Source organism: Python bivittatus, unplaced genomic scaffold (assembly GCF_059951505.1).
Source record: "Python bivittatus isolate LINGU-HERP-01145 unplaced genomic scaffold, Pbiv_v1 ctg000240_np1212, whole genome shotgun sequence".
NCBI classification, from domain to species: domain Eukaryota; kingdom Metazoa; phylum Chordata; class Lepidosauria; order Squamata; family Pythonidae; genus Python; species Python bivittatus.
In genome coordinates, this window is record NW_028277051.1 from 1,105,075 (window position 1) to 1,122,116 (window position 17,042).

Genomic DNA, 17,042 nt, shown 5'->3' on the forward strand with positions numbered 1-17,042 from the left:
CCAGGGGTGGAGAAAAGAGAGACCAAGAGCTTGATGGCGTTTGTTTATTTAAAAGATTTGTATGGCCGCCCATCTTAAAACACAACTCTGGGCAGCTCACAACAACAAACTCTTAGACGGTTTCCAGGTTTTAAACTTCTCAGGAATTAAACGCTTGTATCGGATACACCAGAACCCCTAGGTGGTTTTCTGATTCCCTTCAGTTTGATCTCATAGTTTAATCTGAAGCCCTCTTTCAGTTACCTCCAAGGCCACCTGCGCTCCTCCCTGGAGATGAGCCCCATCTAAGCAGTTAGTCCCAGCAGCCTCTCGCTGAATTCCCAGAGCTTCTTGGCCAAGACGTCATCGCGGGCCTGCGGCCAGGGCTCCTTCTGTTGGCATCTTGCAAAATACCGCCCGCTGAGCATTTCAATGCCTTCCTCAGTGGCACAGTAGATCGTGGTCTGAGCTCCTTCGTTACAGTCTTGCAAGAAGGGCTTGAGGAACACGAGTGGCACATGGAGCCACCCAATAAAGGAGCAAACGATGTTGGTCTTAATGAATCCTGAAAACAAAAGCAGTTGGCCGTTGAAGCAGCACGAGGGCGGAAAGGAAGCCCTTTTCAGGGTTACCCAGACGGATCGGGAAATCGCGAACGGACCAGTCGGCACGGCACCCGTTTCCCACCCGTTTTCCACAGGAAGCTTGGACCACTGGGCAGTCTTTGGGCAACATCTAATATTTTTCAGAAGACCGCGAGCTGAAGTGGGTGGGTGAGTGATGATGCAAATGGGGAGGGGGCTGCATCACACATACGAATCCATTCATTCCAGTGGCTAACCAATTCAAATCACTAATAAATAATTTTCTATCTTTTCTCTTATCAAAGCTTTTGGGTTAGTGGCCGAAATCAGCATAAAAGGGATACTCACAAAACGGCTATGGGACAAGATACAAAATAGTTTCTGTGGGACAAGACTTGTCCCACAGTGGGGAAGCTCCTTGCTCTGGCATGCTCACACCAAGAGAGGGGGAATGAAGAAAAAGAAGAAGGCTGAGAATAAAGAAGAGCAAGAGATTTGGGGAAGCCTCATCCTATTAGCTGAGAGGATGGCAAACCTCCTCCTATCTGGCTGACCTATTGAGGAAAATCACTGCGTTGCTTTGCAAAGCCCCCTTTGAAGAGCTGCTGGGGGAGAATGAATTTGCCTCCCCCCACTTGAAAGCAGAAGAGGGGGGAATGCTTGGGAGGAGCTTCAGCATGACCTTGAGGACACCCTATTGGGCACCTCTGAGCAAGACTTCCACCTACCTGGATGAACTGCATAGGAGGTAACGTTGGATCCTTCCAGCCGGTTGGCCAACTCTCGGACATGCAGAATATTGGCTAATTTGCTGTTAGAGTATGATTTAAATGCCTTCCATTTCCCCTCGGTCGGCTTGTGGATGTTCTGAAAGTCTATCTTCCCTATCTGATGCGATTCAGAGGACACTACTATGATCCGGCTAGGGGCACAGCGCTTCAGCCGGTCCAAGAGAAGGTGGATCAGGAGGAAGTGAGCCAAGTGGTTGACCTGGAATGCCTGGTTGAAGCCATCCTCAGTTTTACCATTGTCAATGACACCTGTCAGAAAAGTAAGCTGATTAAACCATCAATAGGACATCTCTTCTCAAACCATAGCCAAACCGCCTCAGGACTCTCAAGAGAAGCACTTGAAACCCACAGTGTTCTCAACGATCCTCCCCATTTTGTCATCCAGATACCCTGGTGTGTATCTGCTCTGCACCCAACAGGAGCACCCAAGCCCCTGCCTCTGGCCCTCCCTCACCTGCATTGTTGATGAGAATGTCCAGACGGGGCTCGGATCTCAAGAACGTCTCTGCAAAAGCTCGCACGGAGTCCAGGTTGGCCAGGTCCAAGATCATGAAGACAACCTCATTGTTCCCACTTTCCTGGAAAGAAAGAAGGAATACGTAGCCTTGGGTGTGGCTGCTAAGGCCAGTGGCTTAAAAGGGGGTTGAAGAAATTCGCAGCAGACAGGTGTACGAGTGGCTGTCGGTCTGGAAAACTGTATGTTACCCCTCAGTCAGTGGTAGTTGCAGGAACCGCAGTCAGAGAGGGAAAGACCCCTTGGGTATATTTGCTTACAAAAAAACCATCTCTCCCTCTGGTCATCTTGGCTTTCTCGGTGGGCTACAATGACATTTCCTAGATTTGTTGCTGTTGTCATCCTCCATCAAACTGTAGCTGACTCCCTGTGACTCTACAGGTCAAAGCTCTCCAAGCCAGATTACTCACTGGAAGCCAGATTCATGGGACAACTGTCAACTTTAGGACACATCTTTGGAAAGATGATTATCTGTTTATTCAATTTATATGGCTGCCTGTCTCATAGCAATGACTCTGGGTGGCCTGTGACCAAAACAGGCAAGCAGAAACCATGTGTAGTGGGTGATCCCACAAGCAGCCCACCCTATGTTATGTGAGGCTTCATCAGTAATAACCAGCACGTTGAACTGCACCTTTTCTGTCCACTTTTTCCAGCAGTATCATCTTTTCCGTAGATGTATCAACCCTCATGGTGCGTCCAACATGGGATGGCTTTATTTCAGGATCCTGGTTTCCAGTGAGTGTTCTAGCTTGATTTCCTAGTATTAAATGGCTGGTTTTCTTAGTTGCCCACGGAATGGAAGTAGCTTCTGCGGCAATCTTCTTCCTCTCGCTCTTGCACTGGGTCCATCCCTTGCATCCGTACATCATAAAAGGGAAGACCCTCAAGTCGAGCATTCCAACTTTTGTCTTGACTGAAATGTCTTCGTCTTCCATGAGTTTGTCTCAGTCCCTCAATGCCTTTTGGCCTATTGTCATCTTTTCTGAATCTCTTTTGCAGATCCACCATCTTTATCAATTCTGGAGCCTAGAAAATTGTAATTGTCAATTATTTCTTTCGTTGTTTCATAGTTTTCTGTTTGTCTACACTCAGTTCAGATAGACCTCTTTATCTCTTCTCAGCTGTCACAGGAAGTTTTCACTGAGATCGCTACTTTTCCCGGATCTCCTCTGGCTTTTCCCAGTCTTCTTTCCTTAGTTCCGTGTTTCTCAGCCTTGGCCACTTTAAGACGTGTAGACTTCAGTTCCCAGAATTCCCCAGCCAGCAAAGTTGTAGCTATTTCTGTGGCCTTGTTTGATACCCAGTGTGTTCTCTGTTTCCTTCAGGCTCTTATTATGCGCTTTCCAGCTTCCTCTCTTTCAATCATTTCACTTCTTCCCATAATTCTTCAGCTCTCTGTCCACAAAATCCAGGTCTTTGAATCTGTTTCTAACCTCAATCTTATATTCTGAAGTGGGTTCTAGGTTCTATGTCATTGGGATTGGATCTTTCCGAGTCTTTTTCAGTCTGATGTGTATTTCTGTGATTAGTAGGTGATGGCCCGATCCACAGCCAGCATCTGGCAGTGTTTTTCCAATTCAGCATAGAGCTTTTCCATCTGTTGCTATGTAAGATGTAATCTATTTGATTATGGTATTATCCATTTGGAGGCCTCCAGAGGTAGAGCTGTCACGTCTTAGCAACGCAGATATACAGACGTCTATCAGCTGTTGTCTTCCCTCATTGCAGAGCTCTAGCCCAAATTTCCCAGCTCTTTCCAATACAGGATCCTCTCCAGCTTTTGCATTAAAGTCACCAATCGTTATTAGAACATTCTTCTTTGGTGTCTGATCTGTTATTTGATCTCTTACTTGTAATTCTTTCATAGAACTAATCAAGCACTTCTTCGGCACCCATCGTTAGTACTTACAGCTGTGTAATTGTGAAATAGAGTGGTCTGAAAGAATTAATGGTGTCCCATTACACATGCAGCAAAATGTTTTGAATTGCTAATTGCTACAGTACTCCATTTTTTTCCTGCAGGTTTCACTTCCAGAATAGAACTTGTTGAATTCATCTCATTTTGTCCATCTGAATTTAAACATCTAGAAGAATATATTCTTCCATTCTGTAAGGTTTAATTGTGCCAAGGTTAGATACTCAGCTCCTGGGGATTCATTTAAAAGCTCCTCAGCTCCTTTTCTGATATTAAGCACCCAGAGTCTGGTTCCATCAAAACCTGACTCTTCTGTCCAGGCCAAATCTTCCCAGGGATCTTCCAGAGCTCATCACCTTCTCCCACATGAAGGCGGCTCTCGTTGGCCTGTGCGTGGAAGAGGCAGCATTTCTGAGAAATTCCCTTTGGTGGTTTGCACTTTTCACCCCCTACTTAGCAACCTAAACTCTGCTTCCAGGTTGCACAACTAATGTCACGATATCATTTGTGTCCATAATCACTTGAATTTTCCTGGAGGTTGTTCAGATGCTGCTGCTTGAAGTCCTTCACCTTAACCCTGGTCATCCACCTTCCCCAAAGCAAATGCAGTCCCCCACTACCACAAATGATGCAGTCGAGTCTCCCACATTGGGGGAAATCACGGGGGTCCGTACACCCAGAGTACAATGGATGAGCCTCACCATGGGAAAACCACCTGCCAGGCCTAGAAGTAAGAAATGAGTGTTAGTACTTCTGCCCTGAAGCCCTCCTCCATCTGCCCACCTGTCCCTCTCAGCTTTTGCAGGCCTGCATCACCATCACGAAGAGACCTGGATGGAGAAAAGCCATGGGTGTGAGTATAGAGGCAGGGCAGACCCTCACCCGTCTGATGTCGTGCACAGCTGATTCTCCTTTTGCTTTGTTGCGGCATGCCAGAATGACCCGGGCTCCTCTGCGGGCCAGGTCCACTGCGGTGGCTTTCCCGATCCCTGCGTTTCCACCTAGGAAAGTCCAGAGAAAGAATTCACTGAGAATGGCCCAGCCTTTCACGGGGGAGCAGGAATGGCGCCCGCCTTTCTGAGAGCACTTGGGTGCTAGGAGGGTACCGTGATGGTGGCCTCACAGCAGTGAAGCATTTGCTTCGGGCATTTACTTTCCCAACTGTTTCAGAGCAGTCTTACCTCAACTAAGAAGAATGGCTTGAAATTAGGGATAATATTGCCTTTCTTTCTCAGACTGCGCTCTCGTCTTTCTTCCAGGAGCTCAAGGCAGCTCCTTTGGAGATACTGTTTGTCAGGCCCAGCCCAAGAACGACAGGGAAAGAGTCCAGCCAAGTTCAGTTCTTTTATAGCTTAAACCCTATAGACAGAACCTTGCCAGACTAAATCTGTATCACTCTATATCCTGGGAGATTCTCGGGAGCGCCTATTGTAAATCTCTTCCTCTTCCCACGCTCCTGCTCCAGACTGTGTTGTCTCTTGTCTCACCCCCCTTCCTGGAATGCGCTCCTTCCTCCCTGAGACCCTGCTGCGCTGCTGCAGTCCTCCCCACGTTTTAGGGGATCTGGGTCTTCTCCGTCATGGTCCAGCCACACACCATCCTGGCCCTGGAGAAGTGGCTCAGGCGAAAGGCAGGTGCAGCAAGCCCAACAGGGGAACAACAGGCTTCAGCTGAACCCTGGCTATGGGTTGGGGGGCTCCTCTGTATCTGGGAATTTACCACCTTTGCATTTGCACTGCCCCAGACAGACCCGGTGCAGAATCCGGGGGTTCTCCTGCACTCACAACTCCTGCTCAAGGAGCAGGTGGCAGTCGTGGCCAGGAGGGCCTTTGCTGAACTTCATGTTGTGCGCCAGTTGCACCCATTCCTGGATCAGGAGGCCCTCCAGTCAGTCACTCATGCCCTGGTTATCTCTTGGTTAGACTATTGCAATGTACTCTACATGGGGCTACCCTTGAAGAATATCCAGGTTGAAAGTGAGCCGTGTGGGCAATTTGGGTGCCCCAAGGATGGCACATGCAACACCTTTGCTGCTGGAGCTGCATTGGGTGCCAGTCTGCTTCCGGGTCCAATTCAAGGTGTTGGTCATCACCCTTAAAGCCCTACATGGCATGGGGCTGGGTTACCTGAGGGACCGTCTCACCCCCATTACGTCGACCCGTCCCACCCCAGCAGACAGGGAAGGTATGTTACTGGATCCCATTGATTAAAGAATGTTGCTTAGCAAGTCCCAGGGGGACAGCCTTCTCTGTCACTGCTCCTGCCCTATGGAACACTCTCCCTGCAGAGATGGGGTGGGCCTCCGCCCTCCCGACCTTCCAGAAAAGGGTGAAGACCTGGCTCTGCCAGTTGCGTGGGGCTCAAGGAGGGTTAACTAGCCCTGGGGGTGGTTAGCACTCTGAAGACACTCCTGGAGGTTGATTATTTAACCCGAGGAAGAGGAGAGGAGCGCCAGCCGTCCTGCAGGACTGGCCAATCCTGGAGACCCCTTGGAGAAATCCCGGCCACCCTGACCTGCCTCTGCTGATCTGCTGGTCATCCATCTATCTCTTGGATTATATTGTTTATTTTTGATCACCATTTTTACGGTATTTTAATTGGTTTTTATTCTTATTTATTGTAAACCTCCCAGAGTCTCTCATTGAGTGAGATGGGCAGTGGCTAAATTTGAAATATAAATAAATTCAAAACTTCTCCTGAAGGAGGAGAAACACCAGCTCACTGCCCACGGGTTGCTGACTGCTCCCCGGAGGCCACGTGAAGGAAACCCGAGGAAGAGGAGAGGAGCACCAGCCGTCCTGCAGGACTGGCTCAGTCCTGGAGACCCCTTGGAGAAATCCCAGCCACCCTGACCTGCCTCTGCTGATCACCATTTGTTTGACATTTGTATGCCACCAGCTCCTACTGGACTCGTGGCGGCTCCCAACCCAACATATAATAAAGTTCATAAAATAACCCCATGGTTGAAAGTGGAAAGCAAACCCTTCAGCATTCAGTCATTTCTAGCTGTCCTACCTGCAAAGCACATGTTGACTGGAGGGGAAACTGGATGGTCACTCGTGAAGGGCGACCCAGAAGACCCCGACAGCAGAATGCTCGCGTTAATAAAATGACTACAACTTCATTTTCTGCTGACCTTGCTATTTACACCCAACCCCCGGCTAATAGTAGGTGTACCTTTAGCCCGGGATATTTTGTGTACCCAGCGAAGTTAATTCTTTGCTGAGGGACTCCGACAACGCTTCACACTTCCTCATACATATTCATGGCAATGATTTTTACTGTTGTGTGGTTTACCCGATTCTGGCATGCATAAATGCACGGGATGGTCGGACTGCATTGAGAGACTTTGAGCCTGAGCTGATGGCTTCAGTCCACAGGCAGAGGACTCTGCTCCACTGTGAGGCTCCATCATAGATGGGACCAAAGGATGCCACCGTCCTACGCCTGTGGACTTGAAAGTCACCCCTTTCAAATACCACGGATGTACTTCTAAATGAACGTGCGGACAGTTGTATGCAATGTGAAGAGACGGATTCGTGTTTGTGCTTACTATATTTAACAAAGGATGTGATTGAGCTGGAAAAGTGCAAAAGAAGCCACAGAGTGGTAGTCTGGAGGTCTCCAACCTCTTCTCCCAGAAACCCCCTTGGTCGTCTTACTCTGGCCCCACCTCTAGCCTGTGGGTAGCCGCATAGTTTTCTCCCTCCCACGGGCTGCCTCACCTGACTTCCTCGGCTCTCACCTCTGGGGGGGGAGAGAGAGAGAGAGAGAGAGAGAAAGAGAGACGGCTGCCGGGCGCTGCTGCCTTTGTGGTGAGTACCGTAAAAAAGGGGAAATGAAGTCACTGCCGTGGCACCACCTCTTGGCCTCACAGCACAGAGGCGTGGGCCTAGATGCATCAGCTCTTCTTCCCCCACCCTTGGGAGACAGATCAATCTCACCAGGGGTAGCTAAAATTGTTTGCTTAAAGGCAGAAGAGATAAAAACATCAACCCCCCTTTTTCTTCATGGGAAGAAAAGCAACTCGCTTATCTCCAAACAATTGTTTTGACTGCAAAAGTCAGGCCATCTGCATTTATTTTTCTGGTTTGCACATATACTGCTATTTACTGCCACGTATTGGCGCTTGTATGCTAGTTACCCAAGGGGAGGTGCATAGTGTCAATACATTGTGGGTGATTATATGCCTCACTGCTTAGTAGGATTTTAGTCATCATGTAATCAGTTTTATAGGTTATGTAATAGTAACTAATGACTAAGTAGTGTACCTCTTCTCTGAGAGTGTTTTGGCTAGAGACTTTGGATAAGTCTTGGATGCCACATATATGAGAAGAAGTGCTTTTTTCTATGTTTTGCATGAAACTTGTATTTTATGTAGTTTTTATTTTTCTCAATAAACAACCAGTTATGTTTTATAACTTCTGGCTGGATTTCTTTGGAGAACAAGATAAGGACATTGCATTCTTTAAATCTCTTTAACGCTGATGTGTATTTTTGGTATTATTTCTGCACTCTGCCTAACAGGTTATAGGCCCAGAGTGAAGAGAGATTTATGATTCCAAAGTAAGGAGAGATTTATGCTATGGACCGTATGCCTGGATTTGTTTCCTTGCCTGTGTAACATCTGGTACAACCTTCTTGTTTGAGGTTTGGATTTTCTCTGTGTTTGTGTGTGTGTTTCGGCAAACTGAAGCATGGCGACCACGGCCGTCAGCCTACCCACCCTTTGAGAGATTAAATCCAAAAAATTACCAGACTTGCAGTATAAAGATGAAATCTTTTTTCCTGAAGGAGGGTTTATGGCAGTTTGTACAAAATGCCCTGCCAGGAGCACCTACGGCTGCAGAGCAAGTTATGCTGGACCGTGCTTATGGTAATTTGATCCTGGGACTTGAATCTTCAGAATTAGTTCATATTCGTCATTTGGATACTGCTTACGAATGCTGGAGAGCTTTGCGTGCTATTTATGCGAGACAAACCTCAGCTGCTATCGTAAGTTTATCAAAGCAGTTATATAATCTTAAATTGGATCAAGGAACTAATATAATTGAGCATTTACATAAGATGAAAACTTTGTTTGCTGAGCTGGAGGATCGTGACACGGCAGTACCAGAGAGACAAAAAGCTTGCATAATTCTTTCGAGTTTGGATGATTCTTTTGATATGCTGGTTGAAGCAGCGCAGACTTTGACCCCAGGAGATCTTACAGTGGATTATCTTACAAACCGTTTACAAGAAATTCAGAATGCCTGTGATCTTCAAAGTTCAAAGAAAAGATGTGATAACGTGAGACAGCAACCTTCTGCTGGCATAGAGACTGCATGTGTGGTGAGGAAGTGTTTTCGTTGTAATTCTACCAAACATCTTATAAAAGACTGTCCTATGAAAAATCAGCCAACTGATAGTTCCAGAAAGTTTGTCCATCGCGGGAAGGGACTGGCTGCCAAACAGCAAGCAAGTACTAGATTGGTATCTGCTTTAATTTCTAACAGAGAAACACGTTCTTCTGATACGTGGTTACTGGACTCTGCTTGCAGTGAAATCATTATAAATAATGAGCAGTTATTACTGACTACATGCAAGCCTAGAATTCAGCAAGTTGCCTTGGCTGATGGTTCTATAGCTAAAGTAACTATGCAAGGTAAAGTCTTCATCCCTTGTTTGGAGGAAGTGATTTCTGATGTACTCTGTGTTCCTACACTTGGTTTTTCCCTTCTCAGTGTGCCTGCGTTAACTAGAACTGGGTAGACTGTTACGTTCCAAGGTTCTGAATGCTTGGTTAATAAAGATGGGGCTGAGTGTGCTGGGGGAAACTGGTTAATCAATTGTATGAAATGCTTCCTAAACAAGATGTGTTGATTGGAAGTTGTGTTGGTAATGTACCTCTACATAATGATTGTATTCATTATTATCACAGAGTGCTTGGTCATCCTGGATGGAAATGTTTGTCACAAATGTCCAAGGTGTATCCAGAAGTGAGATTTAAAGAGTGTGCAAAGTTTCTTGATTGTACTGTGTGTAAGCAATCTAAGATCAAGTCTGCCCCTGTTGCTAGAAAAAGTGGTAGAATATCCACTAGATTTTTTTCACTAGTACACGCTGATTTAGCTGGACCTTTTCCTCCAAGTGAAGGTGGAGCAAGATTTATGTTCATTTTAGTAGATGATAAAACACGTTTTACGTTTTGTTATTTGCTTAAACAGAAATCAGAAGCATTTTCTCGTTTCAAAGAATTTGTTGCCATGGTAGAGAGAAAACATAGTTACAAAATTGGGACTCTACAGACGGATAGAGGGGGTGAATTTCTTAGCCATGAGTTTCAGAACTGGCTGCGTAAGAAAGAAATTTTTCAGACTGACAAATGTTGGTATGTCTGCAGAAAATGGTATAGCTGAAAGAAAGATTGGTGTGTTGAACATCATCAAACAGAGTCTGATGTTAGATGCTCAAGTACCAGCCCATTCTTGGGGTGAAGCAATTCTAACAGCCCCTTCATGGATCACTGCCTTGTCGTGGCGAAGGGGCTTGCATAACTCAGTGAAGCCATGAGCTATACCGTGCAGGGCCACCCAAGACGGACAGGTCATGACAGAGAGTTCTGACAAAATGTGGTCCACTGGAGAAGGAAATGGCAACCCACTCCAGTATCCTTGCCAAGAAAACCCCATGGACAACGTTAAAAGGCTAAAAGATATGAGCCCCTCAGGTCGGAAGGTGTCCAATATGCTACCGGGGAAGAGCGGAGGGCATTTCCAAGTAGCTCCAGAAAGAGTGAAGCGGCTGGGCCAAAGCCGAAAGGACGTTCAGCTGTGGATGTATCTGGAAGCGAAAAGAAGGTCCGATGCTGCAAAGAACAATATTGTATAGGTACCTGGAATGTAAGATCTATGAACCAAGGCAAGCTGGATGTGGTCAAACATGAGATGACAAGATTGAACGTCGACATCTTGGGAACCAGCGAATTGAAATGGACGGGAATGGGTGAATTTAATTCGGGTGACCATTATATCTACTACTGTGGCCAAGAAACCCTTAGAAGAAATGGAGTTGCACTCATAGTGAATAAGAGAGTGGGAAAGGCAGTAATGGGGTACAACCTCAAAAATGACAGAATGATCTCAGTGCATATCCAAGGCAAACCATTCAACATCACAGTAATCCAAGTCTATGCCCCAACCACTGATGCCGAAGAAGCTGAAGTTGACCGGTTCTATGAAGACCTACAACACCTTCTAGAACTAGCACCAAAAAAAGATGTCCTTTTCATCATAGGGGATTGGAATGCTGAAGTAGGAAGTCAAGGAGTAATCGGAATAACAGGCAAGTTTGGCCTTGGAGCACAAAATGAAGCAGGGCAAAGGCTAATAGAGTTCTGTCAAGAGAACAAGCTAGTCATAGCAAACACTCTTTTCCAACAACACAAGAGACGACTCTACACATGGACATCACCAGATGGTCAATACCGAAACCAGATTGATTACATACTTTGCAGCCAAAGATGGAGAAGCTCTATACAGACAGCAAAAACAAGACCAGGAGCTGACTGTGGCTCAGATCATGAGCTTCTTACTGCAAAATTTAGGCTTAAATTGAAGAATGTAGGGAAAACCACTAGACCACTCAGGTATGACTTAGATCATATTCCTTGTGAGTACACAGTGAAGGTGATGAATAGATTTAGAGGATTAGATTTGGTAGACAGAGTGCCTGAAGAACTATGGACGGAGGTCTGTAACATTGTACAGGAGGCAGCAACTAAAACCATCCCAAGGAAAAAGAAATGCAAGAAAGCAAAATGGCTGTCTGATGAGGCATTACAAATAGCTGTGGAAAGAAGGAATGCGAAAAGCAAGGGTGAAAGGGAAAGATATAAGCAACTGAATGCAGATTTCCAGAGAATAGCAAGGAGAGATAAGAAGGCCTTCTTAAATGAACAATGCAAAGAAATCGAGGAAAACAATAGAATGGGGAAGACTAGAGATCTCTTCAAGAAAATTGGAGATATCAAAGGAATGTTTAGTGTAAAGATGGGCATGATAAAGGACAAAAAAGGCAGGGACCTAACAGAAGCAGAAGAGATTAAGAAGAGGTGGCAAGAATACACAGAAGAACTATACAAGAAAGATCTTAATGTCCCTGATGTCCACGCTGGTGTGGTCACTGACCTTGAGCCAGACATCCTAGAGAGTGAAGTCAAGTGGGCCTTAGGAAGCATTGCTAACAACAAGGCTAGTGGAGATGACAGTATTCCAGCTGAGTTATTTAAAATACTAAAAGATGATGGTGTTAAAGTGCTGCACTCAATATGCCAGCAAGTTTGGAAAACGCAACAGTGGCCACGGGATTGGAAAAGGTCAGTTTACGTTCCAATTCCAAAGAAGGGCAATGCCAAAGAATGCTCAAACTATCGCGCAATTGCACTCATTTCACATGCTAGCAAGGTTATGCTCAAAATCCTACAAGCTAGGCTTCAGCAATACATGAACCGAGAACTACTGGATGTACAAGCTGGGTTTCGAAGAGGCAGAGGAACTAGAGATCAAATCGCCAACATTCGCTGGATCATGGAGAAAGCACGAGAGTTCCAGAAAAACATCTACTTCTGCTTCATTGACTATGCGAAAGCCTTTGATTGTATGGATCACAACAAACTGTGGCAAATTCTTAAAGAGGTGGGGGTACCAGACCATCTTACCTGTCTCCTGAGAAATCTGTATGCGGGCCAAGAAGCAACAGTTAGAACCGGTCACGGAACAACCGATTGGTTCAAAATAGGGAAAGGAGTACGACAAGGCTGTATACTGTCACCCTGCTTATTTAACCTATATGCAGAGTACCTCATGAGAAATGCCAGGCTGGAAGAATCACAAGCCGGAATTAAGATTGCAGGGAGAATCATCAGTAACCTCAGATATGCAGACGATACCACCCTAATGGCAGAAAGTCAAGAAGAGTTAAAGAGCCTCTTGATGAGGGTGAAAGAGGAGAGTGCGAAAGCTGGCTTGAAACTCAACATTAAAAAAACTAAGATCATGGCATCTGGACCCATCAATTCCTGGCAAATAGAAGGGGTAGAAATGGAAGCAGTAACAGACTTCATTTATTTGGGCTCCAAGATCACCGCAGACGGAGACTGCAGCCATGAAATTAAAAGACGCTTGCTCCTTGGGAGGAAAGCTATGGCAAACCTAGATAGCATATTAAAAAGCAGAGACGTCACCTTGCTGACAAAGATCCGCATAGTCAAAGCTATGGTTTTTCCAGTAGTAATGTATGGCTGTGAGAGCTGGACCATAAAGAAGGCCGAGCGCCGAAGAATTGATGCCTTTGAACTGTGGTGCTGGAGAAGACTCTTGAGAGTCCCCTGGACTGCTAGGAGGTCAAACCAGTCAGTCTTAAAGGAAATCAACCCTGATTGCTCATTGGAAGGACTGATAATGAAGCTCAAGCTCAGATACTTTGGCCACCTAATGCGAAGAGAGGAGTCTTTGGAAAAGACCCTGAGCTGGGAAAGATGGAAGGCAAAAGGAGAAGAGGACGGCAGAGGATGAGATGGTTAGATAGCATCCCTGAAGCAATGAGCATGAAACTGAGCAAACTCAGGGAGGCAGTGAAGGACAGGAAGGCCTGGCGCAATATGGTTCATGGGGTCACGAAGAATCGGACACGACTTAACGACTGAACAACAATTCTAACAGCAGTATTTCTCACTAATAGACTCTGGAATTCAGCTGTCAATGAAGTTCCATATTTTTTGCTATGTGACAAGTATCCTTCTTTAGAGCACTTGCGTACGTTTGGAACATTTGCTTATGTACAAATTCCTAAGTCTCAAAGAAGGAAGAACCAACCAAAAGCACAATGTTTAAGGTTTGTTGGTTATTCAGCTGAATCTAAAGCCTATCGTTTTTCTTTAGGTCATGGTCAGGTTGTAATCTCTAGAAATGCTAATTTTGAAAAGCCTACTGATTGGCAAAGGCTGCATGCAAATTCAGAGGTTCTTTTGAATTCAAACACAGAATTAGCTAGAGAGCAAGCACCACTTTTTGCACCTATAACTCCACAAGTCCTCAAAGAGCCTGCTCAGATAAAAAAAGAACAAATGTCACCAAAACAGGTGCAGGGCCAGGAGGGGGAGTTAACGGAGTTAGAGCAGAAAACAAAAAGAGAGGAACAAAATGTTATTGAAATTCCTCGTAGAACTACCCGTACAACAAAGGGTGTTCCGCCTGAAAAGTTTGTAGTTCAACAAGTGAGAGTGTGTCAAATTACATGTGAACCTCAATGTTTTGAAGATGTTTTAAGTTTGCCTATAGATGAACAAGAGAAATGGAACATTGCTATGGCTAATGAATTTGAGGCATTGGTAAAACAGAATGTTTTTGAAGTTACTGATTTACCTCCATCACAAAAGGCCAGAGGTTCCAGATGGGTATTTAAAAAGAAGCTTTTGCCTGATGATACTGTTCAGTATAAGGCTAGATTAGTGGCACAAGGGTATTCACAAGAGCAGTGTGTGAATTACAATCTCACATATGCACCTACAGTTAGGCCTGAGTCATTGCGTGTAATTTTGGCCTTAGCTGCACAAAGAGATATGATTGTTCATCATTTTGATGTGGACACAGCTTATTTGAATGCTGATCTTCCTGAAACTGTGTACATGAAACAAGCACCAGGTTACACATGTGGCAATTCCCATAAAGTCTATAAGCTGCGTAAAGCACTGTATGGATTGAGACAAGCTGGGAGATGTTGGGATCAATGTTTAGATAAAGTTTTGTTGGAAATTGGTTTCAAAAAATCATTAGCTGATCCATGTGTGTATACTAGAGGGACTGGAGAAAATTATGCAGTACTTCTTACTTATGCTGATGATTTTTGTCTTGCTACTGCTTCTTTAAATTTTGTAAAAGAATTTGCCAAGCAAATGGAGCAATATTTTAAATGGGAGGATTTAAGTATGTTAAGGTACTACCTTGGTATTGAAGTGTATAGATCTGACAATGGAGAAATCTATCTAAGTCAAAAGAAAAAGATAGAACAGTTATTAACACAAATGGGAATGTCAGAAGCTAAACCTGTAAAAACACCAATGGTTTGTGATTTTCTGAAAGGTGAACAGTGTGAAGAATTGTGGGAAAAACCTGAGGTGTATCATTCTGTAATAGGTTCTATCCTTCACCTGGCACAATGGACACGCCCTGATTTGTCATATGCTATAGGAGTTTTAAGTCGTAAAGTAGCCAAACAAACAGAGCGTGAATGGCAAGGATTAAAAAGAATAATGAGATATTTAAAAGACACAATAAACCTTTGTCTTAAAATGTCAACTATTGGGCCTGAAAGTCCTGTAATCTTTGTTGACAGTTCTTTTGCAGAAGAGGGGGACAGGAAATCTGTAACTGGATTTATTTGTAAATTTGGTGAATCTACTATTGCTTGGAAAGCAAAGAAACAAATATCAATAGCTATTTCAACAGCAGAAGCAGAATTTGCAGCTTTGTCAGAAACAGTATGTGAGTTAAGATGGTTTCATCAATTATTCGCTGACTTAGAAATACATGTATCATTGCCTTATACAGTATATGAAGATTCTCAAGCTTGTATAGGGTGAGCTAAAACAGAAAACCTAAGAGCTCGTACAAAATATGTAGATGTCAAGTATAAAAATGTAAGACAAGCTATTTTAGAAGATTTCATTGATCTTGTGTATTGTGTATCTGAATCAAATCTTGCAGATGTATTTATCAAAGCATTGCCTATTGTACAACATGAAACAATGTTAACTAGACTTGGATTTGAACAAATGTAATTGTTACCGTATTGTTGTAATCATTTTACTATACTACCCTGTAATGTGTATTGTTCTTTTCCAAAAAGCGATTTGAGAGGGGTGCTAGGATATTCCCATGGGAAAAAAGCAACTCGCTTATCTCCAAACAATTGTTTTGACTGCAAAAGTCAGGCCATCTGCATTTATTTTTCTGGTTTGCACGTATACTGCTATTTACTGCCACCTATTGGCGTTTGTATGCCAGTCGGGGGTTTCCCTGTGCAATTGCTCTTAGCATCGGGAATTCGCAGAAGCCTTGACCTGGCGTCCACCTCCATGCAACTGCGGCCCCTCCTGCGCTCTGCGCTCTGCGCTGGGGAAGGAGAGACCCTGGCCACCTCCTGCGCGACCACTTCCCAGACTGCGAAGGACGCTCTCCTGCTGCTGCGCTTCCCAGCTCCTCCTGTCCCTCCTCCCAGGGCTGAACGGGCGTTCCTCCATCCTCCCTCCTTCTCGGGGCCGGGCCAAGGCCGCGCGAGGGAGAAGGGTGAGGCTTCGGGCTGGGCTTCCGCCGACCGGAGGTGAACCCGAGGCAGCTGAAAGGCCCTTGTCTCCTTCCAGCCGCACCGCCGCCGCCTCCCTTTCCAAGCCAACCGGGGCCAAAACCTGCTTGCCGCGATAAAGTCCGGCTCTCCCCCTTCCTGCGCCGGGCTGCGCTGGGATTTGGCTGCCTGCGTGGAGGACCTTCGCCCCTTTGCCCCGTCCCGCAAGCGCTCGCCTCGCCTCGCCGTCCTCTCGGCCTGACCCCCGTCCCCAGCCCCCGTCGCTTCTCCTAACCGGGCAGCGAACCAGCCCCGCCAGCGGCCAGCGGCCAGCGGCCAGGCGAAGGGCCGGGAGGGAGCCCTCGGCGGTGCGCAGCCTCACCTGTGATGAGCACCGTCTTGCCCCACAGGCGGACTGCGTTCTGGCACTTGGGGGGCCGGGGGAAGCTGTAGCAGAGCAGCACGTAGAGCCCAAGCAGCAGCGCCGCGCCCGCCAGCAGTGCCTCTATGGCCATGGCACACACCTCCTCCCCGTGTGCTGCACTCCTCTAGCGCAGCCCCCCTCCTCCGGGTCAGCCCTCGCCTTTGCCCCGCCCCGCGCTGGGCGGCCCGCCCACCCGCCTCCCGCGCCGCCTGCCCACGGGGAGCGGCTTGGCCAGCCCGCAGCCCAACAGCCCCCTCCGTCTACCCTCGCCCCCTTCTCCCGGCCTTTCGTGGTGGTGTCCCATCCCAGGCCCGAGGATGCTTCGATTTGCTTCCAAAGCCGTGCGTCCAGGCGGGGAGAGCTGTCCCCCGTCCCTCACCGCGCGCTTGGCCGTCAGCCGCCCGCGCCGCCTTCCTGGCCTTTGCTCTGTGCCCAGCTCCTGCGGGCGGGCAGGGGGCCGGCGTTGGCTCGGACCATGCGGGGGCCTCCGGGCCAGCCCCGCCCTCGCAGC

At 46.5% G+C, this 17,042-nt stretch overlaps 1 protein-coding gene across 1 annotated transcript; it reads right to left on the minus strand.

Moving 5' to 3' along the window:
* Positions 1–142: 142 nt before the first annotated feature.
* On the minus strand, positions 143–16,673 carry LOC103051712 (dehydrogenase/reductase SDR family member 13-like). The gene is made up of 5 exons (XM_088138726.1): positions 16,490–16,673; positions 4,669–4,787; positions 1,809–1,932; positions 1,292–1,603; positions 143–544 (listed from the first exon to the last, which is right to left on the minus strand). Exons 1-5 carry the CDS (start codon positions 16,620–16,622, stop codon positions 285–287), a joined length of 948 nt encoding a protein of 315 aa, XP_087994852.1. The 5' UTR covers positions 16,623–16,673; the 3' UTR covers positions 143–284.
* Positions 16,674–17,042: the final 369 nt, after the last annotated feature.

Bases quoted from the DNA above. Each gene is read 5' to 3' on its own strand.
- LOC103051712 (XM_088138726.1), bottom strand. From the start codon at position 16,622: ATGGCCATAGAGGCACTGCTGGCGGGCGCGGCGCTGCTGCTTGGGCTC. The intron at 4,788-16,489 runs GTGAGGCTGCGC...GGACTTTCCTAG, and splicing joins CAAGACGGTGCTCATCACAG to GTGGAAACGCAGGGATCGGG. The intron at 1,933-4,668 runs GTGAGGGTCTGC...CTTTCTTTCCAG, and splicing joins CTGTGCACGACATCAGACGG to GAAAGTGGGAACAATGAGGT.